The sequence below is a fragment of the Tupaia chinensis genome, unplaced genomic scaffold, assembly GCF_000334495.1.
Source record: "Tupaia chinensis unplaced genomic scaffold, TupChi_1.0 Scaffold000395_1, whole genome shotgun sequence".
Classification (NCBI taxonomy): domain Eukaryota; kingdom Metazoa; phylum Chordata; class Mammalia; order Scandentia; family Tupaiidae; genus Tupaia; species Tupaia belangeri.
In genome coordinates, this window is record NW_006159897.1 from 1,910,855 (window position 1) to 1,937,276 (window position 26,422).

Sequence of the window (26,422 nt, forward strand, 5' to 3'; positions counted from 1 at the left end):
AAGCTCTAGTCCTGAGTTAGAAGAGGGTTCAACTATTCGCCTTTGCCCCATAGTCTTCATCACGTAATACTTAGGTTGTCCCATCACAACTTCTCAGTTACACTCTTAGAATTTACAGCAACCCAGACAGTGCATAACTTTCCTCCTGCCTGTTTCTATATTCTGTCCTGATGCACATTTTTAAAAAATTCTGCCAGAGGAAGTGTGTGTTCGCTGTACAGAGACAGAGAAGAAAAGCAAGAAAGCAACCCCCATGGAGAATGTTTACACCGCAGTCACTTCTCCTCCATCCCTCTCTCCTTCTAGGATTTTGGGCACACATTCATGTGTACCTGGTGTGATTTTTAAGCCACCAGGTCTGGACTTGAATTGTGCAGTTGACCTTGTGGGATCCAGCTACCTTAACCATTATGCCTAGCTGGCCCACCTTAAAGCACGTTTAATGACACATGTGAGTGGATGCCATGCTGCAGGACTGGCTGATAGGTTAGCAATTTGAAATGGGATGACGTTCTAGACTGCCAGGATTCTCAAGTCTGAGCTTCAGAGCACTTTGCTTTGCTGTCTAGCAAGTTGCCATGCTGCAGAGAGAAGAAAGCGAGGCATAACAAAGCAGAGCAACTTGGTTTGGATTCAGACTTCAACTGTGAGCATGAACACTGCCCTTTGTCTTGGTTGGAGGATTTTCAGTACCTTCTACTCCACAGAAGCTGGACTCTTGGATGCTATTACCTACTTCCCCAGTCTAGCAGCCTGGAAGCTTTAGATGTCTTTTCCATTTCTATTCTTACCTCCCAGCAAGGATGTCTCCTACTCCACTCCCTGCCGGCAGTGATCTATGAAGGGCGCGTGGCTCTGCCATCCTGCCACCACCTCTAGAGCCCGGGCTGGCTGGCTGACCGCAGGGTTTGTAGCAGCAGGCAGCCCACAGGCAGTGAACGCAGAAATTGAGTTGAGGACGGGGTGCTTTGTTGTGTTTTTTGCATTATCAGTGTCCCTGATTTAACACATTGAACACTTCCCTGTAGCCACTGACTAAATCATGCATGGACGGCACCCTCAGTGCCTACAGGCATAGTTTGAAGGCAAGTCTCAGGTCCCCAGAGAAACAGATGTCTCAGGCTGGTACAGAATGCCCAGGCTGGAGGGAGGATGGCACCCGCAAAACCTCCTCTGTGGGACTGAGGTTAATGAGATCTAACTACTCACAAAACAGACTGGCGAATTCCTGTCACCCAGGAAGTCTCTCACCAGCGCCTCTCTTCATGCTTATGCTTTGAGCATGACTGGTAGTTCTAAGCCTGCTTTCGTGGGTCCTCTCTTGAAACACAAGGGGTGGAGAAAAGGACCTTTTTAAGCTTAACCAGTTCTTAACGTTTCTAGAAAAACTGAGCCACTGGTTAAGTGGCCCCTGCTCCAGACACAGGATACTTTTGCTGTCATGCCTGAGCACTGAATTATTACCTCTGAGATGCCGTTGGGCCACCGGGTAGGACTCTGAATTGGTGCTTGGGATACCAAGGGCTCAGGAAGATGGGCAGTGTTACAGAAATCAGAGTTTAGGAAGACCCTGGGTCTTCTGGGACTACACAGCCAAATTTGAGCAGGTAAAGCTCTCTCCAAACTTAAAAATGAACATTCATTCCCTTTAACAGTGAAATAATACAAAGCGACATAAAAAGACACTCTCCCACTTCCATACCATTCTCAGTATTCATTCCAACGTAATTCTGTATTGTCCAGCTTTCAGGTGTCAGGCAGGCAGTTAGGAAAGTGAACCAGACTGAAAGTAGCAATCAAGTATTTACTCACTTACTGCGCCAGGGCAAGCAAGAGGCAGAGAAGGGAAAATGTCTGTTTCTCCTTCCAGTGGCACTGGCCCAGGTGTGCCGGATGACCTGCAGCACTGGCAGGAGGCGAGAGGAGGGTCTCACCACACAGGAGCTCTAAACAAAAAGCCATTTTCTGGACCAAGGAGTGGGGGAGGAGGAGTGAAGGGGAAGAAGTAGAATGGAGAAGCTCTAAGTCAGAGTAGAGAAAAGTGTCTTTGCAGGGATTTCTAGCCAGGGATGCAGGAGGGGAGGGGAGGGAGTCCTTGACTGCAGCCCCCAAAGGCTGATACACTGATTGATTGTGTACCAAACCCAACTTGGGGGTGGCACCCCCAATGTGGAGAGCCTTGGTCAGGCCTCCAGGATCACATGCGGGCTTTTGTCCTGAATGCAAACTCCTCATGCATATGGGATGCAGGCAGACCTCACTTAACCACTGAGTTTCTTTCCAATGACTGGTTTGTTAAATAAATTGGTTGAGCACTAAGCAAAGAGCTTAAAGGCAGATGTCTTGTGGTCTTTCACGACACCATGGCATATGTATTTTTCAATAGATATCATATGACACCACACTAGAATAACGTAATTTTATCCATACAAAAAGCATACATTAGGGAAGTGCCAGAAAGTGGCAAGACGCACCACCATTACAATAGTATAAATCCGGCGTCATTTTAAAATTTATTCTAAATACTATGGGTGCGCAATACACTACAAATTTATAAATTAAATACGTAGTCTTGCTTGATGGCGACCACTTCATGTAGTGAACACTAACCGATTGTGGGTGAGACAAAGGCTGAGGGGATTCTCCAGCACTGGAGAACTGGTCCTGTATCTGAATAGTCACTAAACAGGTAGGGCGTGACGTGAGACGTGACTGTGTCTTCTGTGAGAGGTCTTCAAAATGTTCACAGAAAATGTGTATTACGAAAAAAACCAGGCATGGATTTTATTTACTCGTTGCACCAAAATCAACTCAGATTGGACAAGCCGGTAGCATGGTGGGTAAGGTGCTTGGATCCCACATAGCCAATGACATGATTTGAGTCCCAGACCCAGCGGCTTGAGAAACACACTGTACGTGTGTACATGTGCATGCATGCCCAAAATCCTGAGAGGAGAATGGAGGAGAGGGGATTACAGCACGGTTATCCTCTCTAGGGGTGCATTCTCCCCCCACCCCACCCCATGAGTGCACACACCCTATAGCAAAAGTATAAAATAAAAATTAAAAACTTGTACTTTAATTCCATATTTTCATGAATTTTTTTGAAGTTTTCTATTCATTTTTGCTCTTATAAAAATGACAGTGTACCACGCATCGTTCTACAACTTGCTTCTCTCACTTAGTACTTCCTGGGTACCTCCTGGTCACAAAGCTTACACCTCACCGTTTTCCTAATTACCGTGTAACATCCTATGGAATCCAAACCAATGTATTCAATAACCCCGCTTTCTATAGACATTTGCGCTGTTTCTGGTCTATGCCACAAGCAATAGTGCCAAAGTGAAAATTCTTGTATGTATATTCTATATATTTAGTTTTTTATTTCTTTAGGATATATTCCCAAAAGTGGGATGGCTGAACCATCGGACATGTTGTTATAATTTTAAGAGATTCATGAGGTATAGGGCAGCCTGTGGACTGGTGGTTAAGGCAGCTGGATCCCACATGGCCAACTGTGTGGTTCAAGTCCTGGACCTGGTAACTAGAGAAACATCAGGTGTGTGTACGTGCATGCCCAAAATCCCAGAAGAGAAAGGGAGAAGGATTGTGGCATAACCACATCCCACAAGGGTGTTTTCTGCCTTTTTCTCTCTCTCTCTATCTGTATCTCTTTCTCTCTGTCTGTCTTTCTGTTTCTCTCTGGTGAGCGCACACACCCTCTAGCAAATTTAAAAATACACCCACACATATATGTATTTAAAAGTATAAAAATTCACTTTCCTATTATGAGAGGTTTTTTTTTCCACTCATTCTATAAGAGCTACTATATATTATTGGGTTGTTTAAATGTTTGTCGATTTTATGAGCAAAATTATGTTACTTATACTTCAATTTGCATTGTCCTGGATTGGCGAGATTAAGCATCTTTTCCTACGTTTATTGACATTCGCATTTTCCCTCCTGTCAATTGCCTCATCATCTCTGTTATCAGCTCTGTCTCTTGCTGGTTTGTCAAATGCCTCTTGGAGCATGTCAGTTCCATGCTGTGAACGTCACACTGAGGTAGGACTTAGCAAGAGTTAGTGTGATCTCCGTAAGGGAAGTTGTAGAATCAAGCAAATATGTAAAATGGCGTCCTGTTTTACCCTTTATTTTTCTCTTTACCATCTAACATTTGGAGTAATTTGGGGAACAAAAAGTAGGTGTTTTTTTATTCCAAAATATCATATTGGAGGATGGAAATAGCAGGACTTTCTCGGAAATGTTCTTTAAACAAAATTCTCATCAGTTAGGAATAAATTGTCTCCTCTTACGTGGCTAATGTTGGGAGGGCTGCATTTATTTTTTTTTAAGAATTATTTTTTATTTAACTTTATTTCTTTATTTTAATTTCACCAGAGAAGAGAGAAAGCGGGAAAGTGAGAAAGCAAGCTGCCAGGTCCAGGACTTGAACTGTGGTTGGCCATGTGGGAGTCTAGTGCCCTTAACCATCACACCACCTGCTGGCCCCAGGGAGGGTACATTTAAAGACCATTTGTGTCTGGGCCAACATGTAGCTAGACCCCTCATGGCTGTCCTTGGTTTGAGTCCTGCCCTCGCCCTGGCCATTTGAGGAATACACTGGATGCATGTGGGTGCATGCCAAAAATCCCGACAGGTGGAAAATTTACAGAGAAAGGATTGCGGCATAACCACGCCCTCTGGGGGGTGGTTTCACCTCTCTCTCTCTCTCTGGCAAGCACACATGCTCTCTGACAATTTTTTAAAAATAAATAAATATATTATTCATGTCTTTGCTTTACCTTGTCTTCTCCCATCCTTACAGCTGACTCATAAGAACACATTAAAAATTAATGTTCATTGTATCATACATAATGTTCCATCTGTTACATTAGAATTAAAATTAAAGCACATAAATTTCAGCTGCAGTCTCTGTGAATGAAAGGCTCACCTTAACTTTAGGAAATATGCTTAAGAACCACATTCTCACAGGGCTGGCAAGTGGTGTGGTGGTTTAGGTGCTGGATTCCCACATGGCCCACCGTGGTTCAAGTCTCAGACTTGGCAGCTTGCTTTCTTGCTTTCTCTCTCTCTCTCTCTGGTGTACACACATGCCCTTTAACAAATTTAAAATAATAATAATGATGATGATAATTAATAATTCTTTAAAAACAAATCTATCCCATCTGTATGGGTAAGGGGTACTGGAATTGGAGGTGGTTGCCGTTTAACAAAACACCTCAATCCCTGGAAACTTCCTCATATAAGCTCTGCTAAACCCTCGGTTGGTAAATGGACTATCATCCAGATTCTGCCCATGGCAATATCTGCAGGTCCATACCTGAGGTCCCGGGAGATAGGTCAGGGTGTGTCCCTAGTTCTTCTTGACACTCAGTTCTGCTGCAGCTGGGTTTTTTCTTTTCTTTTCTTTTCTTTTTTTTTTTTTTCACTTCAATTTTCCTTAGGAAATCATCTTGTAAAATAATGAAGTAGAAGCTATGGAGTGCAGGTTTCCTATGTTGAGAGAATGTAGCTTTCAAGGCATTTCTCAACTTTATCGATTGTTTAGGACGAGCTTTGTCAGTCTTCACATGCACGTCATTCCCTTTGAAACCCCTTTTCTCTCACTGCCCTACTCAAGACAGGAGACCAGCACTCTGACGAATCAATCCTGAGATCAGAGAAATGAAAGGGAGAAAGATCAAAAGGAAACCAAGGATCACACAGGGAGCAGTTCACAACGGAGGGCCTAGCAGGGTTGGTAGCCAACACTCTGTCATCTCTAATCCATGGATGCCTCAAAGTGGAAGAACTTGGTAGTTCAAAGGAAAGTGAAGGATGTCCTGTCCAAGATGGATTTGTATATAATTACCTGTTTCAGAACGTAATAAGCTAGGATTGGGCCAGCAGTCACGTGGGAGCTGAATGCAGATACCTCCCCGCGTGTGGACTTGAGTAAACACGGTGGTAACTAGCTGCTGCCTGTCTGCCTTCTCCACGGCCCACTAGGGAGAGGGCCCTACTTCACTTCCCTTGGCCTTTCAGGTCACTTACTTCCCAGTGACACCCAGCCAGAACAACATCCTCGTATGCCTGTTGTCTTCTTTTAAGACCAAAGAAAATACACACAGAGGCCCAGTCAGTCAGGGGAGCACTTGTTGGTGGAGGCCACATGAGAGGCCAGGGTTCAATTCCTGGCCCACCCTAAAAGCTGGTAGTGGTAGTGTATGCTTGTAGCCCTGGTAACTTAGAGGCTGAGGCAGGAAGATTGGGACACAGTGAGACCCTGTCTTTTTAAAAAAAAAAAAAATTGTATTGATGTTTTGAGAGCACCGACTGTGTACAATTAATAATGCAGTATTTTTAAAAGTCTTATTTAGAGCCTTCTTTTATCCACTCAAATCCATCTCATCCATTTAGTCACATTCCCATCAACAAGTAGTTACTACACCTCCACCATGTGCCAGGCACTGAGCAATGAAAATCCAGAGGCTACAACTTAGGCTGAGCCTTAGAAAATATCCTTGGACTAGTTACAGCCTGGAAGCCAACAACCACAGCAAAGTCTGGGGACAGCTTGGGACACCATGGAGTCACAGAGAAGGGGTACGTATGTAGTCCAGGAGGACAGCAGAACCATTCTCCTGAGCTGACACCGAGAAAAATAAGTTGGCCATTGTAAGGAACAAGTGGACGTGAAAGGAGGAGCGAGGGTGATACCAAAGCTAGAAATGTAGGCAGTGGTTAGGGTGGCTGGATCCCACATGACCGACTAAGTAGTTTGAGTCCTGGTCTCAGCAGTTTGAAAAACGCTGGGCACATGTGTGTGTGCGCCCAAAATCCCCAAAGGAAGGAGACATGGAGAAAGGATTGTGGCATGACCATTCTTCATGGAAGGTGCTTTCTTTTTTTTTTTTTTTTTTTTTGGGGGGGGGGTTGGGCATGTTTGCTTGCCAGACAGACAGAGAGAGAGACAGAGAAACAGAAAGCAAGAAATCATCCCCCAGGGGGGATGGCCACCCCACAATCCCTTCTCCTCCATTCTCCTCTCGGGATCTTGGACACACACGCACACGTGCCCGGCATGAGTGTTAAGTCACTGGGTCCGGGACATGAACTGCGGTCGACTACATGGGAGTCCAGCGACATAGCCATTACGCTAACTGCTGGTCCCCATGGAAGGTGCTTTCTCACTTTCTGCCTTTCTCCCGCAAGTGCACGTGCTCTCTGGTAGTAACAGCAGGAAGGAAATACAGACCGGAGCCGGATAATAAAGTGAGAAATGCTGAGAGGCTATCAGAGGGCTTCAGGGAGGGATGGTGGCCTGATGGCAGGGGTGCTTTAGAACCTCCTGGTGAGCCTGTGGAGGGGGTCAGAGGAGGGCCCAACCTGGGGCAGGGAGAACAGTGGAGGGCTCCTGAGTCATGAGAACAAGCTCTGGTGGAAGCCAGGACCTAGGCACCACCGGGAGGAACTCAGGAAAGAGCGACATTTCGTGCTGCTAGAGAGGATTCTCCAGGACTGGGCACCTATCAGGGTGTGGGAGAGAGAAAAGTGAGACGTCCAGATGGCTCTCCGGCTTCTGGGAAGGGCATTGGGTGAAAAGTAGTGTCATTCCCGGAGAGAGGGAATCTGGAAGACAGACTTGGGACTGAGGTGAGGACAGAATCATTCGTTTTGGGGACCAGTACTTAGCATAATGGCTATGTCGTTGGTCTCCCACATAGTCAACCGTGGTTCAAGTCTCAGACCCGGCAACTTAAACACATGCCAGGCGTGTGTGCGTGCGTGCCCAAGATCACGAGAGGAGAATAGAGGAGAAGGGATTGCGGCGTGGCCATCCACCCTGGGGGGTGATTTCTCACTTTCTGTCTCTCTCTGTCTTTCTGACGAGCCCACGCGCCCTATAGCAAAAACCTCTCCAAAAAAAAAGAAAAAAAAAAGAATCATTCGTTTTGAGCCTGACTAACTAGGAGATGCGAGGGGATGTGCGAGTGGAAATACCTGTCAGCAGGTTCTAGCAGGTTCTCAACGGGAGCACCACAGGGACGTGGACTGGAAAGGTCATCTGGAGTCCTCCACATATGGAGTTGTAATGCCACTTATTCGTTCAGTAAATATTAGGGACATACAGTTGGGGCCAGCCTCACAATTAGGAGAAATACCAGGCCAAGGCAGCGTGTACAAAAGGGATCCAACCTAATCTTGGGGGCTAAGGCCTTGGGAAATGAGATGGGCCAGGGGGAGAGGGTGTGAGACGAAATCCTAGTCACCACTCCAGAGGAGGGGTGTGGAGAAGTCCGAGGTAGGAGGGGCGCCAGGAGAAGGACCATCGCAGATGCCGGGGCTGAGAGAGACAGCGGACAAGGAGATAACGGTGTCGACACGCCCAGTAGAAACAGCAACGGAGGGGCTGTCTGGTGACCCTGGGAACCGCAGCTGGAAGGAGAGGCCATTTACTCCTATGCGAGGGATCAACGGAAGATAAGAAAATGGAGACAATAAGTGTAGATCATAATGTTCAAGCCTTGGTTTAGTAAGAAAGAAAAGAAGATAACCCTTGAAGGTGGGTTTTGGATTAGGAGAATATCATTCGTTTGACTTTGTTTTCATTTTGTTGACTTTAAACACACAGCATGTTGAGTATATTTTATTCTGAGCAGAGATGCAGTGGAGAAAGAGGTCGGGAATCCCGGAGTGGGAATAACTGCTGCTGGGAGAGCCCGAGGCGGGATGGGATGGACGGACTAGCCCTGGTCGGGAAGGGAGGGCAAGAGAGCTGAGGAAGCCAGTGAATTTCTGGGCGAAGGCCCCTCTGCTCTGTGAAGCTAACCCTGTCTTGCGTGTTTCAGCCAATCCCGACTGCCTCTCAGGTCTTTTCTCCTCTTGCTTCAGATTCAAGGAGGAGCTTCGCCTAATTCTCTCATCTCCTTTACACAACAGATATTCAGGGGCCCCTCGTGTGACAGGCTTGGTGCTAAGTGTGTGGAACACAGGAGGGAACAGACCAACAAGGGCCCTGATCTCCTGACACCTCCATCCAAGGAGAGGATCTCCCGTGGCCTGATTAAACCTAGCTGACTTCTCCCTGGGCCTGTCGCTCCATCTTCTGCCTTCCCTATTTTCTTCCTTTCTTGTTGTCTTTTACTCCCCTCCAGGAAATATAGCTTGCCGAGATGAACCTAGGAATTCAGGGTCATGTAGACAAAGGGAAGAAGAGTTAAGGCTATAAGCAAAATTCTGAAAGAGAAGTGGTCTTTGGAAGAGATCATGTAATAACTTGATCCCCAGCCCCTAGGTTCTCAGGGTCTTCCCTGCTATGTCGTTTTGTTTTGTTTTGTTCTGAGAGATTTTTGCTACAGAGCTTGTGTGCTTGCCAGAGAGACAGAGAAGCAGGAAGCAAGTAATCAGCAGCCCCCTCCCCTAGAGGGAATGGCCACATGGTAATCCCTTTTCCATTCTCCTCTAGGGATTCTGGGCATGCACACACACACACACCCCTAGCGTGAGTTTCAAGCTGCTGGATCCAGGACTCGAACTACAGCTGACCCTATGGAAGTCCAGTGCCTTAACCACTACGCCACCTGCTGGTCTCCTTCCTTCTTCTACTTTAGGATCAGGTCCTAACCTAGACTTTCCTGACCTTCTCCAAGTTTCTCCAAATTCTCCAAGTTTCTCCATCCTCCATCAAAACTCCTACTCCCTTATTATAGCTATTTTCAATTGATAATTGTGACAAAGACCATTTGAATTAACTCACACTAATTTTTTAGAGAGATTTTTGCTATAGGGCAAGTGTGCTTGCCAGAGAGCCAGAAGGAGTTAGAGAGACAGAAAGCAAGAAATCACCCCTGAGGGGAGGTGGCCACACTACAATCCCTTCTCTTCCATTCTCCTCTCCAGATTTTGGTCATGCATGCACATACGCCCAGCATGAGTTTAAAGCCACCAGGTCCAGGACTCGAACCACAGTTGGTAATGTGGGAGTCCAGCAATGTAACCATTACACCATCTGCTGGTACCTCACACTGGTTTGTTAATGGTGGATATCCTTTTTTCTCCAGGAGCCATAACTTCCCTAAGACCCCCACCCCCACCCCCGCAAGACTTGTTACCTCCTTCCCTGCCTGCACACTCCACCACTTCCCATGGTAGCAGCATCTGGGACACTGGATAGCAGGTGGCGAGTGTGGGGGTCGTGACATCTGCAGTCGCTTACATATATTGTCCAAACCAGGGGCTGCCTCCGCAGTGGGGGAGGGAGTGCTCAGGGGCTTCTTGACAGGAAGAATGCAACCTCTCATAGAATCAGCAGGCATCTGCCCAGCACGGTGCTCACCAAAGGCCTTTCTCATGCCTTCCCTGAGAGGTGTGTCAGGGCTCAGGGCTCGACTCCCTCATCCTGGGAGCTGTTGGGTTCATGGAGAATGCAGTTCCCAAGCTGCTTGCATTTGTTGTAGAAATGGCAACATTCTGCTAGAACCGATCGATAGCTGGAAAGTGGCTGTCAGGAATCACTTCAGAATTAGGTCTGAGAACAGGAGGCACCGCTGGGAGTAGGCCCAGGAAAGGTTGCTCCGTGGTTATCGATCCTGCAGCCTCTCCCTTAGACATCTGCTTTGGGCAACTGCAAGGACTGTTCCCTCGAAAGTCCTTGAATCAGCAGCTGTTCTTGGGCACGTTGTTTGGAGTGTGAACTTTCTGAGCCTTAAAATGAAATGAGAGTGCTTTTTCTGGACCCAGGGTATTACCCTAGAAACGCCAAAGTGTAGCCAGACGTGCTCAGATTCTAATGTGCTTCTGAATCTCCTGGGATCTTCTTACAATGCAGATTCTGCATCAGTGACATCTGGAGTCGACCTGGGAGTCTGCCTTTCTAACAAGCTTCCAGGTGAGGCCAGTGCTGCTGGCCACAGACCCTTGGAGTACTAAAGACCTGGAGTTGCACTAATACATTAAACACTGGCCACAAGTACTGCTTGCACTTACAGTTCATTAAAATGAAATAAAAATTCAGTGAAGTTCCTTGACATCACTAACACAGTTCAGTGCTCAGCGCCCACATGTGGCTCGTGGCTGCTGTATTGAACCGCGCAGATGAAAACCATGATCACAGGAGGGTCTCCTGGATAACCCTGCACTAGAGCGAGCCTCAGCTGCAGTGTCCGTCTATTTACCTGTTTACTCACGGAGCGTTTGCCACATGCTAAGGGGTACACTTGGGGCTAGGGTGTCAAAGGCATTGTTCCAGCCAGCAATAGAGTAAACGTGAGCTGATTTGAATTGACTGTGCTTAAAATAAAGATACCACTATCGATTTCCAGACCTGGCAGTTTGAAACTCAGGTCAGGTGTGTGTGTGTGTGTGTGTGTGTGTGTGTGTGCCCAAAATCCCAAAAGGAGAATGGAGGCTTCTGAATCTCCTGGGATCTTCTTACAATGCAGATTCTGCATCAGTGACATCTGGAGTCGACCTGGGAGTCTGCCTTTCTAACAAGCTTCCAGGTGAGGCCAGTGCTGCTGGCCACAGACCCTTGGAGTACTAAAGACCTGGAGTTGCACTAATACATTAAACACTGGCCACAAGTACTGCTTGCACTTACAGTTCATTAAAATGAAATAAAAATTCAGTGAAGTTCCTTGACATCACTAACACAGTTCAGTGCTCAGCGCCCACATGTGGCTCGTGGCTGCTGTATTGAACCGCGCAGATGAAAACCATGATCACAGGAGGGTCTCCTGGATAACCCTGCACTAGAGCGAGCCTCAGCTGCAGTGTCCGTCTATTTACCTGTTTACTCACGGAGCGTTTGCCACATGCTAAGGGGTACACTTGGGGCTAGGGTGTCAAAGGCATTGTTCCAGCCAGCAATAGAGTAAACGTGAGCTGATTTGAATTGACTGTGCTTAAAATAAAGATACCACTATCGATTTCCAGACCTGGCAGTTTGAAACTCAGGTCAGGTGTGTGTGTGTGTGTGTGTGTGTGTGTGTGTGCCCAAAATCCCAAAAGGAGAATGGAGGAGAAGGGACTGCAGCATGGCCATTCCTCCTAAGAGGTGATTTCTTGCTCTCTCTTTGTCTGTCTTTCTAGTGGAGTGCACAGTGCAAAAACCCTCCCCCCGCTCCCCCAAAATAGAAATACCACTAATGTGGCCAGTGATCCCAAGTTGAAAACAGTGGGCTCTGCCATGCAGGTGGAAGGAGAAAGTGTCTCCTGGCATTTTGCGAGGTCTGAGCCACGCTCTGGCTGTCCCAGAATCAGAGTATTACACTTACTGAGACGGGCTGCTGATGATACATTTTCACTGTTTCAGGGCCATAATCATCAGAAATGGAGAAATTATCCCCATGTCTTCAGAATTCACCCCCGAGACTGAGCGCCAGCGACTTCAGTACCTGGTAAGAGTCATCTGGGTTTGGCAAGAGGGGATGGCTTTGGAGCCGTTGGGAAGAACACGTTGCTATTGACACTCGAGCGGGCCCGCAGCAGTCACCGACATATGGTAGTGACTCCCCCGCACACACCTTCTGGATCACACATCCCAGCTCTGTGTGTGACGACACACTCCACCTCCATGAGTGTATTATTGTGGCTGATTTCCTTCCTTCTGTGGCCAGTCAAAGACATGGAGTGCTGTGTTTCTTTTCACGGTTTAGTACGGACAGTATAAAATGCAGCTTTGAAGAACACTTCTTCCTTGGCTTGCTACTCACTTTGACTCAAATAGGGCCTGGTTGAAGCACGTAAGGAGGAACGTCTGCCCTGGCTGCTCTGAGATCCCCCAATGCACCGCCTACTTCATGCACAGATTCAAGGTCTCAGGGGCCCCTGAGAAAGATGGCAGGTGTCCAAAACATCTGCTTCTACCCTGAAAGTACATTCTCTGTGTAGAGTCTGTATTTCCATTCTCTTTGGGGTAAGATTTTGAGAGGGCTATCAGAGGGCTCTGTTTCACTCAGAAATCTCCATTTTCCATGCCTGGAACCTGTGACTATGTGCCCAAAATCCCAAAAGGAGGAAGAAGTGGAAGAGAAGGGGCTGTAACATGGACATGCCCTGTGGGGGATGTTTTCTCAATCCATCTCTCTGTCTCTCTCTCTCTCTCTCTCTCTCTGGCAAATGCTCATGTCCTCTGACAAATTTACTTTTCTTTTTTTTTTAATCTCAGTTTTCTGGGAAACAAAACAGACACTCCCCTGTTCTCGGATTCCAGGGGTACTACGGTGTTAGGCTTAGAGTCTTGGTTAAAGATAACTTTGGTGATCATTCTAGATTACTTTGGGGTGCACATCTCAGGACTAACTCTGTGAATAGTAGTCCTGTGGATGAAATGTTTTCTTGCCAGCTGGATTTTTTTTTTTTTTTAAGACGACATAGCTAACCTTTGTGACCATCTGCTCTTAGAAAAGAATTGCTCCAGGCTCCTCCAGGAAGGATACTGTTCACATGCCTGAATTTCAGTATTGTGAATGGGCGGGATTGGGTTAGCTTGGTTAATTTAGGAAGGAGCTGTAGCGTTTTCCCTCCATAGCTTTGTCTGTGTTTTGTTTTTAACTTATTGGATAACTAAGCTGTACCACTTTTACTCTGTGTGTGGTGTACAAGACAACAGGGATACAAAGCCAGTATCAAGAGCGCTTTACTCTTTCACTGGGTTGTCGGAAAAGTCGTGATGTCATTTTCTATTTTAGTCTATACAAAAATGTGCCATGACTTTTCTGACAACCTAATACGTGCTCTTGTTTTCCAAACTGTGTGTTGTTTTCAAGCTGATAAACTAGAAGCATGACAGGATCAAACTTTAGACCTCTTCCTTTCCTTGGCAGTCTACGCAGGTGACGTGGACCCTGCAGCAATCAACACACTTCATTCTGGTCCCAGCTCTGTTATTCGCCAGCTGGATAGCCTTGTTGCAAGTCTCCTAGCCTTTCCAGAGCTCAGTGTGTCACTTGTGAAATGAAGGGCTAGACTCGAGGGTCACAAGGGCCTCCAAGCTGCAAGGTGCTTTTCCAGTGGGGTTCAGCACAGCTGGCCTTTTGCCTCCTGTCTGGCTTTCTCCATTCCATCTTCCATGAGGCCACCAGGTGAGATACGGTGATATAAATACACCGTGTTAGCTGATCGTTTTAAATGCATCTAATCTTATCAATTAAATTTTCTGAGCATCCGTTCCCTTGAACTAATCAGGAACGAGTTTAGTGCAATGATAGTCATAGTACACTTTTTCTCTTACGTGATCTGAACCAGATAGCCCATTGCTGGAAAGTGAATGATGTATTCCTCATTCTTAGGCCAAATCAACTTCTGTGTTTATGATATGAAGAAACATTCATGACAGAATCAGTAAAACCTCTAGGTTCCCTAGCCACTTACTTCGAGTGGCTGCCTGCAGTCCCAGGGCTGTTTGACGTGGAGAAATGGTTGATGACTTCTTGCGGGTGGTGCAGGTAGTCAGAGGCCTTTGTACGTGAACCATTGGGATGCCTGTCGGAGAGGAATGTTCTTGGTATGCACACTCTGGACACTCGGGGATTACAGACCTGGAAGCAGATCACAAGATGATGGATGTGGCATGCCTGTTAATTTTGTTTGGTCTTGCATCCTGACCTCAGAGGGCCCTTCGCACAGCTCTCTGGGTAACGTGAACTTTGTTCCGTCATTTCTCAGGCTGGGTAATTAATCAAGTAGGCTTGTGGGTTTGATGTGTTCACACGGAATGTGGCAGGTGTGTGATGAGGGGATCAGGCACTGTGCCCCCCTGCCCCAGCAACCAGGGAGGGCCAATGATCCTACACTCATGAATAAGCCTTGCTCCTCTGTCACTGGATTCTTTTCATGTTTCCAGGGTGATTGAAGTAAAATATTCGAGGAGGTTCACCGAGCTAGACAGAACATTTTGATGGAGTCAAGGCTCAGATGGGAGGAGAGGGGCTCTGGGTTATGAGCATTTCTCAGTAGTGTTTGCTGCTCTGATGCTGTGGCCTCAAAGAACTCACCCCCACCTTTGCTTCAGGTGACAGCCAGAAATGGATCACCCTCAGGGGACCTCTGTAGCCCTGAGTGTGAAACTGATGGCTTTCCCTCCATTCTGCCTAGACATATTTATAAACTCTGATTTGATTACATTAAGATGGCTGGTATCATCAAACCTACAAATGATATACCTCTGTCCTTGCAGAATAATCCATGTCTGATTTTCATCCAGGGCAATACACAGGAGACATGAGAGTGGGTTTCAGATACACATTTGATACACGCACGTGCAAAAGTATCTGAGGTGATTTCTTGCGGTGTCCTTGGAACTGTCCCAGCTCTCCACGTAGAGCCCGGTTCTGCTCGCCTGTCGTTTCCCTGGTGCTGAACCTGGAAAGGTTTGAAGTGAGCAACATCGTGCCTCTTGGCTCTCTGGGGTTTTTCATGCTCGAGAGTTATCTCCAGGAGAGCATTCCTTCAGCTCGGACTTGCTTTTAAGACAGGAGACAATAATCGGGAGGTTCAAGTATGCGAGTATAAGAGTGGCGAGCTTGCCACCTCCGTGTCCCACCTAACCTTGAGAGCAGGTGGTTAAACCTGACGAGCCTTGCTTTAATCACAACAAGGCGGCTTCACTACCTCTCTGCTTTGCTCCTGAGGAGAACATCTGAGTCATGGAAAAATCCACTGTAATTCCATCTCCCTCCCTACTTAACCCTCTTCATAAAACTACACATAAGTTCCAAATTTTCCAATTAAAAAAATGCTGGATGCTGGATGGTAGTGCAGTGGTTAAAAAAAAAAATGCTCTATGAGGCTGAGCTACCTGGAAACATTCCAGATTTATATCCAGAGACTTTCTGGGGGTCGCAAGGCATATGCTTGCCTAGGATCCAGGGCTGACTGAAGCTAGGGTGGATCATGGCATCAGGCCCCTGTTGGGGCTGTGCTTGCTTTCTCTCTCTCCCTCCCCCCTCCTTTCTCTGTCTATCTGTGCCTCCCTCTCTCACTTATGAAATACAGAAACTTTTTTTTTTTTAGATTTTTGTCATAGGGTACATGCATTTGCTGGAGGGAGAAGGGGAGAGAGAAAGTGAGAAATCACACCCCAGGAGGGATCCCGTAGAACAGTCCCTTCTTCATTCTCCTCTTGGGATTTTGAGTGCACACACACGTACGTACCCTGTGAGATTTTCAATGGTCCTGTAGAAATTTGCATCCATGTAAACCAGGCGAATCTTATCAATGATTAATCCTATAATAGTTTAATCCTTGTTACTTTGAGATTTTTAAGAACAAACTAAGCCCAAAAATTCTTTATGAAAAAATTGAACCAATGCATATTAAGTTCTCATTCATTTCACTTTGTTTTTTAACTTTTTTTTTTTCACCCAAACCAAAATATTCTGTTCCTGCACTGTAAATCAGGCGGCCAGCCTTGGCTCGGGAAGAGCCATCTCATTTGGCCGTTAGCGTGACCGTTAGCAATCACTGACAGTTTGGCTGACATTATTAATTTCATTTTATTCTTGACCTTAGACTTCCTATCATGATAAATCATTTTGAGTTGTAAGGCTTCCAATCCTCCTCTCATATAATCTGATGAGATTCCCACCACCACCACCACCTCCCAAGGACAAGAAAGAAGAATGATGACTCAATTTTTAAAAATTTTTGTATTAGACACTGAACATCCTCATTCTGATAACTTCCTTTCAAACGCTGAGCGATTTAAACAATTAAAAAATCTAAAAGTTCTAGTTAGAAAACTACACAGTGCTTTCTGCCTTGGACTCTCCCATCACATTTAATACCTTTTTTTTTTTTTTTTTTTTTTTACTTTTCATATTCTACCTATGGCAGTAGAAATTGACACAACTCCTTTGAAAGAGGGTTTGAGGGAATCAGCAGTTAGTGTAATGGCTATGTCGCTGGACTCCCACGTAGTCAACTGCAGTTCGCGTCCCGGACCCGGTGGCTTAAAACTCACGCCGGGCGCGTGTGCGTGCGTGCCCAAGATCCCGAGAGGAGAATGGAGGAGAAGGGATTGCGGCGTGACCATCCCCCCTGGGGGGTGATTTCTCGCTTTCTGTCTCTATGTCTCTCTCTGTCTGTCTGGCGAGCGCACGCGCCCTATAGCAAAAACCTCTCCAAAAAAAAAAAAGAAAGAGGGTTTGGCAGTCACTCCAAAAGCCAAGCACGTGCTGGCTCGACATTTTCACTCCTAGGTACATCCCTACCAGGAATGGGTACAGACGTTCACTGAAAGACCAAACTGTGCACAGCAGCACTGTCCATAGCGGCCCAAGCTGGACACCCCAGTGCCTGTGAGGAGCAGGGGCGGTGAATGAGTGGTGACGTGGTCACGGGTAGCACTCCCAATAGTAGACTCTAACCGCACATCATGTGCATGAGTCTCACAGCCATAACGCCCGGCACAGGTGCACCCCCCACAGATTCCAAACCAAGTACAGGCCAAGCAGTCTAGAAGTGGGAAGAGCGCTTCCTTCTGGGGGAGTGGCAGTGATTGGACAGGTCCTGCTCGATGTTCCAGGGTTCAGGTAGTGTTCTGGATGCCAGCTAAAAAACGTGTTCCGTTTGTGGAAATCCATCAGACTGTACACCTCCCATACAAGCACTTTACTGTATGTATTAATAGTCTATCGCAAAGGTTTTCTGAAGGTACTTTTGCCTTATTAAACTGTATGTATCCTTTATTTAACTGCATTACTCTTTGCAGAAGGGGCCCTCCTTGGTGCCCTGTGGGAAGCTGCACTCCCGCCTCGTGTCTGCCCCATAGTGTTCTCTCCTAGGACAGATCCGTAGTACTACCCAAGGCGGGGCTCCACTGTCTTGCCTTTGCTCTGGCTGTACTCCCCCAGAGCCCTTGCCTGGCCAACTCCTAAAATTGTTGCATATCCTCTCCGCCCCCCAGAGTGTCCCACTCCTGGTTTCTTAACTTCCGGGGGATTCTCCATTTCTGCCTTGAGCCCTCCTCCGTGTCTCAGACTCCGTGCACCTGCATCACAGTGGCCTCTTCTTCTTTGGATCCTTGGCCCCTGTTCCTCAGCATGTGCGAGCACTCACATGCTAGCTGCACAAATTCCTTTGGTTACTCCCAAACCCAGGATGATCTCCTCACTGGGTCACACTACTCGCTGGCCAGCCGACCACAAATCAGCAGAAGGAAATTTTATTAAAAGGAAGAATAAAATGAGGGAGGACTTGAATTCCCTAGCAGACGGTTTTGAGTATCAGGGACCACCCTCTGCTCCCCATCTCCACATCTGCTGGAAGCCTGGTACTCAGAGCTCTGGTCTCCTCAGTCTCCTCCCATAACCAGGTCTAGTTTCCTGATGGAGCCTGGGCTCCCTGCATCTGGCTCCCTTTTCTTGCCTTGCTCACACTTCTCCTCCAGCCCAGGAGGGTCGAGCTCAGGCCCATGGGCTCTGGGGTGACACAGACCTGTGTTCAGGGTCCTCACCCACTCCAGACCACTGGCCTCCCTCTGCTCTAATGAGGGCTTACAGGAAGGTTCTGGAAGATGTTCGTACTTTAGGCTTGTCTCCTCCTGTTACGGCTCAGTCCCTCTGGGTACTCTCACTGAACTTCATCATGGTGGAGTGCTCATCTCCCTCCTCTTCTTTTGAAAACTGGTTTCTGCCCAGGATTGGAGAAGAGAGTAGCCATGGGAAGACAGCCAAGCTCTCTACTCCAGCTCTGGTGTCCTGCCCTGCCACACAGGTTTCTCTAGCATCTTCCTGAGAGATGTCCTTCATGTCCCTGGCCAGATGTAACCATGCTGTCCATGTGTTCTCATTAGCTGCCCGGACACTAAGTGACAAGAGTATGTCTTGCCCTCCTTTTAGCAAACCTTTGCTCTCCAGAGTCCTTAAAAGAGTCTTGGTGGGCTGCCTTGGCTTCACTAGGGCAGTGGCTGAACTCCCATATGGCCTACTGCAGTTTCAGTCCTGGATCTAGCAGCTTGAAAATCACGCCTGGCACATGTGTGTGCATGCCTAAAATCCCATGAAGAGAGTGAAGGCGATGGGACTGTGGCTTGGCCATCCTCCCAGTGGGATAATTTCTCACTTTCCCTCTCTCTGTCTCTGTTTCTCTCCAGCAAGTGCACATGCCCTATGGCAAAAAAAATAAAATAAAATAAAATAATTAAAAGATGAGCGTATTTAATGTAGTTGACATTTACATACTCCCAACAGCTTATATTACTAACAAGCACGCTATACAGATGCTTCTAATGTGCACATATGTAAACAACGCCATTAAAGAGGAAAACCCTCAAGTAAGGCATGTTCAGGAGAGCATCCAGAATCTTTATTTTGCAGGTAGACATGAGTCATCAATGTGTGCTTGATTCTTTCTGATTCTTGATTCTTTCCAAATGTTTGGCCCACTTTGTTTTTTAGTTTGTTTATTCGGGGAAGAGCACTCCCAACAGAGTTCCCTGCCACAATCCACCCCCAGTTGTGTTGTCACTGTGCCACTGCCTGGCCCTCCCCATATTTTTAAAAGGTCAGCATCCCTACGAACTGTGCCCCCTCGGGAAGAAGCAGTAGTCATGTTATGCATATTTATGAACTGCCCAGTGGACAGTAGGGTTAAACATACCAGGATTGTGAATCTTATAAGCTTAAAGTCAGGAAATCATTAGGTTTTATTGATAAAAGCAACCTAACAAATTCCTGCCCCCACATTTTACAGGCTTTAAACTTGAGTTTGTTGGGTACAGTGAATTCTAAGTAAAATCACTTTCGGGACTCCAAACTCCAGAACGCTGACCTGAGTGCTTCCGGTGGGACGGGCCAGTACAAATGAAGTCATTCTAGCCAGTCGTGCACTGGAATGCCGAGCAGACTTAAGAAGGTTCCACACTTCTGAGTTGTTTGGCCACTTTGCCTCTGTAAACTAAATGTCACCATGCTGGCCTGCTGCAACTGCATGGCATTAACACCCCACACTAGAGTCTCCCCCATCCTGGCTGATTCCTCCCATCAACTTGAGCTTTCTCTAAAATTATTAGAGCAAAAATCAGCAAAGCTCCTCTCAACCATTTGTTAAATCCTAACGTGAACACTGGGTTCTCAAAAAACAAGTAATTTTTAGTATTTAAAAAAAAAAACATAAGTAATTTGTATTCACTATAGAAATACTCACAAATGTGTGTTAAGTTAAAGAGAAAACCCTCAGGTAGCGATTTGACAATATTTGATGATTTTTGACATATGTACATATGTAAACAGAAGCATCATATGTTTGCTCTACTTGTACAGTTCTTGAGTTGAGGTACTATAACACCATTAACCCTCACAGGGGGCTGGCCCTGTAGCACAGTGGTTAAGTGCTGGATCCTGGGAGCCAGGCCCTTCCTGACTGACTGTGGTTCAAATCCCAGCCTTCAGAGCTTGAAAAAGACCAGGAGCAAGTGAGTGCCCAAAATCTTGATGGGATGGAAAAATGGAGAAATGGGGATTGTGGTGTGACCACAGCCCATTGGGAGATGCTTTTTCACTCTCTCTCTCTGCCAAGCGTACACACCCTCTGGCAATAAACAAATAATAAATTCCATGGGTTTTAACACAGGTAACAATAGCAAATGTCAATGTGCTGGTAAGAACTTTAAGATGTGGATGGATGGTGATCTTAAAAAAGAGGGAGAGGGAACCAGCAGTTAGCGTAATGGCTATGTCGCTGGACTCCCACGTAGTCGACCATGGTTCACGTCCCATACCCGGTGGCTTAAAATTCACGCCAGGCGCGTGTGCATGCGTGCCCATGATCCCCAGAGGAGAATGGAGGAGAAGGGATTGCGGCGTGACCATCCCCCCTGGGGGGGTGATTTCTCACTTTCTGTCTCTATGTCTCTCTCTGTCTGTCTGGCGAGCGCACGCGCCCTATAGCGAAAACCTCTCCAAAAAAAAAGAGGGAGAGAGGTAGAAATATGTGCCAGGTGTATATGGAATACTGAAGTTCCTCAGCAGGCATGACTGTGACAGAAAACAAACATATCGTATGTGCTGTGACAATTAGCAAGAGAGGAAGGAAAATTAGCATAAAGATAGAGAAGCCTAGGGCCAGCAGGTGATGTGGTTGTTGAGGCTCTGGACTCCCACATGACCAACCACAGTTCAAGTCCCAGACCTGGTGGCTTGCTTTCTCACTTTCTCTCTATCTCTCTCTCTCTCTCTCTCTCTCTCTCTCTGTCTCTGTCTCTGTTTCTCTTTGGTGAGTGCACATGCCCTATAGCAAATTAAAATAATAATAAAATAAATAGAATTAAATCATTCTTTTTTTAAAAAGAGAAGGAAATCTAAGGATGTGGCATTGGTATCCGTGGGTGGTAAATATAGCAATGTTTCTTCAGAGCTAAGATACTTTTCCCCCACATCTTAGCATCTTTAAAGTCGGAATATTTTATACTTGATCAGGAAATCATTAGGCTTTATTGATAAAAACAACCTAACAAATTCCTGCCCCCACGTTTTACAGGCCTTAAACTTGAGTTTGTTGGGTACAGTGAATTCTAAGTAAAATCACTTTCAGGACTCCAAACTCCGGAGTCCCATTAGGCAGGTGGCAGGCATGATGATGTCACCTCCCGGCCATGTTCAAGCATCTAAAGAGTAGGCACTTATGAAGGAGGAAGGGTTTCTCCTCTTCATCCACTACTGAGGTCGCTATAATAAAAACAAGAGAAAAACATGCAAATTTATTTAATATGGTTGTCTGCCCTTATCCACAGGAAATATGTTCTAAGAACCCCAGCAGATGCCTGGGACCCTGGATAGCACCAAATCCTGTACTTACATATCCATGATAAAGTGTAATTTATAAATGAGGACAGTAAGAGATGAACAACAACAAACAACACAATAGAGCCATTCTAACAATAGACTGTAATAAAGTCATGTGAATGTAGTCTCTCTCTCTCTCTCTCTCTCTCCCCCCTCTCAAAATATTGTACTGTCTGGTACTCGCCTGTTTCTGAACCGCAGTTGATCACAGAGGACTGAAACCAGAGATAAAGGGGAATGTTATATAAGTTTTACATGGCACAGAAGCTTGGCAAGAAAATGAAGACATTTCCCGCCAATCCCCACCCCCTCAAATAGGTAGCTTGTGTATTTTTATGCTCAAAATGAAAAGAAGACAGTTGTAAAAATGGCTGGACAAAGAAGATAGGGATCTGATAACAGTAAGGGGGAGGGACTTAACAATGTCTGTGTATTCAGATTCCTCTCTGTAGCCCCGTGTCTTCAGAGATAAGATGTTTCTCTCCTCTAGGAACATGGAGGGCACATCTGCCATGAGGATGTTAGGATCTGCTTTACAGAAGAAGGGCAAGAGAGGGTCAGGGAGTTATCTCTGTGTTTTATGACCCTTCTAAGGGGAAAGTGGGAGAGACCTTCCTGCTTCTGTTGTTTTCTCAAATGCCAAGATGCCATATTTGGGGACCGTGTGTCCTAAACACCATCACACCAAACTTATAGGATGACTGGCCACCAGCTTGAAAGAAAATCCTGCAAACAAACAAGAAAGCCCTTTAAACCTATTGGAATCCTCCTACTTGTGCAGAAGGGGGTTGGGAAGATGTGACTCAGACTTGTTTAGCCACATTCCTGAAGTGGAAGTCAGAAATAAGCTAGCTATAGATAATTGCAAAGCTGGCTTAAGAAGTCCTGCACTCTTGGCTTTGAGGCTGGCAGTTTTGTCATGGGTTGTTGAAGAACTGCTGCATCACCAGTGCTCTCGGAACCCAGGCCCTTACTGTGTGGAAAATCACAAGCACTCCAGTAATTAGCATGGAAGGACTCTAAGTGTGAAAAAGCTTTAGAAAACCATAGCCAATATTCTTCACTTACACATCCCTTATTGCATATACACAATAGTGATAGTAAAAATCTGTCTTAATATACAGGATCTCTTCCAAACAGATACAATAAAAATGTGAAGTGGTATAAAGCACGGTGCATAGATTCATTGGCAGTCTTTTTTCCTTCTTAGAGAAAATAGTGTACTGGTACTGGTGCATCTAATAAATGGCATGTTCAGTTTGATCACAGAGGGCTCTGTTGTGATCCTGAGAGAAAGGAGAAAGCAAGCAGTTTGCTGAGATGACCAGAAGCTCTGCCTTTGAATGGGGCTGCAGGTGCCACAAGTGACAGGAGGCTTAAGGCCCCTTTGAACCTGCACATCTTCAGAGAAAGAGGTGAGGGGCCCCTACAAGTATCCAAGCTATTGTGGATTCCCAGCTCACTGGCAGACATATGACCCAACCCAACCAGTACACCTACCCAAGAACATGTATTTAATATGGTCATCTGCCCTTATCCACAGGAAACATGTTCTAAGGGGTATGAGGTTACCTGGTTAAAGTACCATCAAGGGCTGGCCCCACAACACAGCAGATATGTCCGATGCGTGGTAAAGCAGAATCTCACGTGGCTGACCATGTTTCAAATCCCAGTTCCAGCAGCTTGAAAAACATGCCATGTGGACACACCACAATCCTTCCTCCATTTCCTGTTCCCATTAGGATCCGGATCCTGGGCACCCACACACACACACACACACACACACACACACGTGCCAGGCAGGTTTTTCAAGCTGCTGGGGCCAGTATTCAAACTAAAGAAGGCCCTGTAGGTTCTGGCTCCTTCTGCACAGCACTTAACTGCTACCCTGCAGGGCCATCCCTCTTCTATTTTAATAATTCAGGAACATCCTTGTGACCACACTATGTGAAAATTTTGTTTTTGGTGTTTTGGGGGGCCAGTGTAGGCTTAGGATAGGAATTATAGGCATGAGGCTCTAGATCCACCCAGTTCTGGCTGATGGCCTTGGGCTAGGTGTCTCAACCTCCCTGAGAGTTTTCTCATTTATAAATGGAGTCTCTGACATGTGCTTTGTAAGGTTGTGGAGGAATAAGGTAAGAGATAGCAAGTGCCCAGTGTCAGGCTGCCACCCTGTGACCCCTAACTCCGTGTTAGTTCAGCTGGGGGATAATGGAGTAGACAGAAGGTTCATGCTTCTGTAGTCTCGAAGTTCTGAAAATCAAAAAGGGTAGGGCAGTCACAAGTGCTGGTGTTGATTGACTACTTACGGCTCTGTTGCTTAGTTTTCACGGATGGGCTGAAATGAAGGAGGAATGAAATACTTTTAAACTCCAGCACAGGGACGAAGACGGTCACACAGGGCCCTGCATTTGGTATACTGCCCCACTGTCCCTAGGTGAAATTCTTCATTTTTGAACAGAGCCTCCATGTTTTCATTTTGCCTTGGGCCCTACAAATTATGTGATCAGTCCTGCCCATTAGGTTGTTGGGAGGATAAAAGAACTCAGGATAGACTCATCAATCTCCAGCCCACGGCCTGGTATTTAAAGGAGCTGGATTCCATGTGGCCTACTGCACAGTTCGAGTCCCTGACCCAACATCTTTAGAAACACACAGGGTGTGTGTACATAACCAGAGTCCCAAAAGGAGGGAAGAATGGAAAAGGGATTGTGGCATGACCATTCTCTGTGGAGGGTGCTTTCTCCTTCTCCCTCTGACTCTCCATCTCTCTGGCAAGCACTCATGCCCTCTGGCAAAATTAATCATTATTAGGTGGATATAGTGTTTTTTATGAAAGGAGACAATCGTAAGTGTATTACAGACATTCATTTCATTTTGTTATGGAAAAAGCAGTGTGAGGTAAATATTAACTTCACAGATATAGAAACCGAGAACCAAGAAATTAAGAACCCACCAAAATCACACAGTTTATAAATGCAGAGCTTAAATTCAGACTCAAGTCGGTCTCACCCAGAGCCCACACCATTGACCTGCCCTGTTAAATATTAGTTCTCCCCTTCCTTCCCAGGGGAACCCCTCTGTAAAACCCAGTACTTAGGTTTCCTTGATAGCTATCAGCTTCCTGAGCCTCACTCCAGCAGGCATTTCAGAGTCCCTCAAAATTCGTACCAGGCTTGGGGCCACAGAAGACAGGAAGACACAAGTCCCCGTCTCACATTCAGTCATCCTGTCCTGTCTCATTCCATCCCGTCCTGTCTGCAAGCCTGCCAGAATTACTGGCTCAGAATTCCATATCTGGCCAAATATGGCCAGCTTGGTGACAGTCCAGCTTACATCCTTTGGCTCCTGATAAACTTAGCTTCAAATGACTAACATCTAACTAATACCTCTGCCCACCATGGGAATCGATGGGAAGTCTGCCGGCCGTGGGTCCTAACAGAGAGGCTATGGAAGATGCCTGTCTTGGTGACTAAGGACCTGGCCATCTGTCCCATGTCAGGGATCCCTTGCTTTCCTTTCGTGCCAGCATTACGTACCCTCCCCACTCTTACTCCTGCCAGGATGAGCAGGATGATGAGCAGGCGTCCAGCTTGGGGTAGGGCTGTTCATTCTAGTGCAGGGACGCTCATATTGGGTGTGGCACCTCACAGCAGGGAAGTGCACACGTGAGCGTTCATCTCTCGAATAGCTGGATTTGAATTTTGAATGTGACAATGAGACTGTTTGTTGTCTCAAAGCAATTTCCTAAGTGGCTATTTGCTCAAGACCTGTGTAGTGTGAACAGAGATTTGGGGGAGGGGAGAAGCCATCTGCTCCGGAATAGTCTTCCAGTGACACGATCAAATGACTACAGAGCAAACTGGAGGGAGTCCAACAGAAAGTTCCTGCCCACAGCATCTAGCCCCAGCTTGCGCTCTCGGGCCATTGTGTCTACCCCGAGACTCACACACAGGCTTCCAAGGTAGCCCTGTAATAACTGGGGTGTCCCCAAATGAAAGCAGAGAAAGCCAAGGAAGGAAGAATCTGAGCTTTCTCACCCTGGAGCTCATCAACACACATTCAGGAGAGTGAAACCATGTTGAATTTGAATTTTAAAGTAACCTTTGGGGACACACAGTGGCACAACAGCAAAGTGCTATACGCTGTGAGGCTGACCCACACGGGAAGTTTCCAGGTTCACATCTGGAGACCTCCTTGAGTATGGCCCATGTATGCATGCCTTGATCCAGGGCTGGCTGAGACCGGGAGTAGACGGTGGAGCAATGACCCTGTTAGGGCTGCTGTCTCTCTCTTACCTCGCGCGCATGTGTGTGTGTTAGAAAAACAAATAAATAAAAATCAAAAGTCTGGGACCAGCAGTTAGCGTAATGGTTATGTCGCTGGACTCCCACGTAGTCAACCGCGGTTCAAGTCCCGGACCCGGTGGCTTAAACTCACACCGGGCGCGTGTGCGGGCATGCCCAAGATCCCAAGAGGAGAATGGAGGAGAAGGAATTGCGGTGTGGCCATCCTCCTGGGGATGATTTCTCACTTTCTGTCTCTCTCTCTCTCTCTGTCTTTCTAGTGAGCGCAAGCGCCATATAGCAAAAAATCTCTCCAAAAAAAGAAAAAAAAAAGTCAACCTTTGG

At 46.5% G+C, this 26,422-nt stretch overlaps 1 protein-coding gene across 1 annotated transcript in view; it reads left to right on the forward strand.

Moving 5' to 3' along the window:
• PPM1H (protein phosphatase, Mg2+/Mn2+ dependent 1H) overlaps nt 1-26,422 on the forward strand; it is a gene marked incomplete at its 5' end in the record, with an annotated part of 284,823 nt that overhangs the window by 180,077 nt on the left and 78,324 nt on the right. Inside the window, 1 exon segment of the mRNA XM_014590036.1 lies at nt 12,320-12,404. Within this exon segment, the coding sequence (XP_014445522.1) occupies nt 12,320-12,404 (85 nt within the window).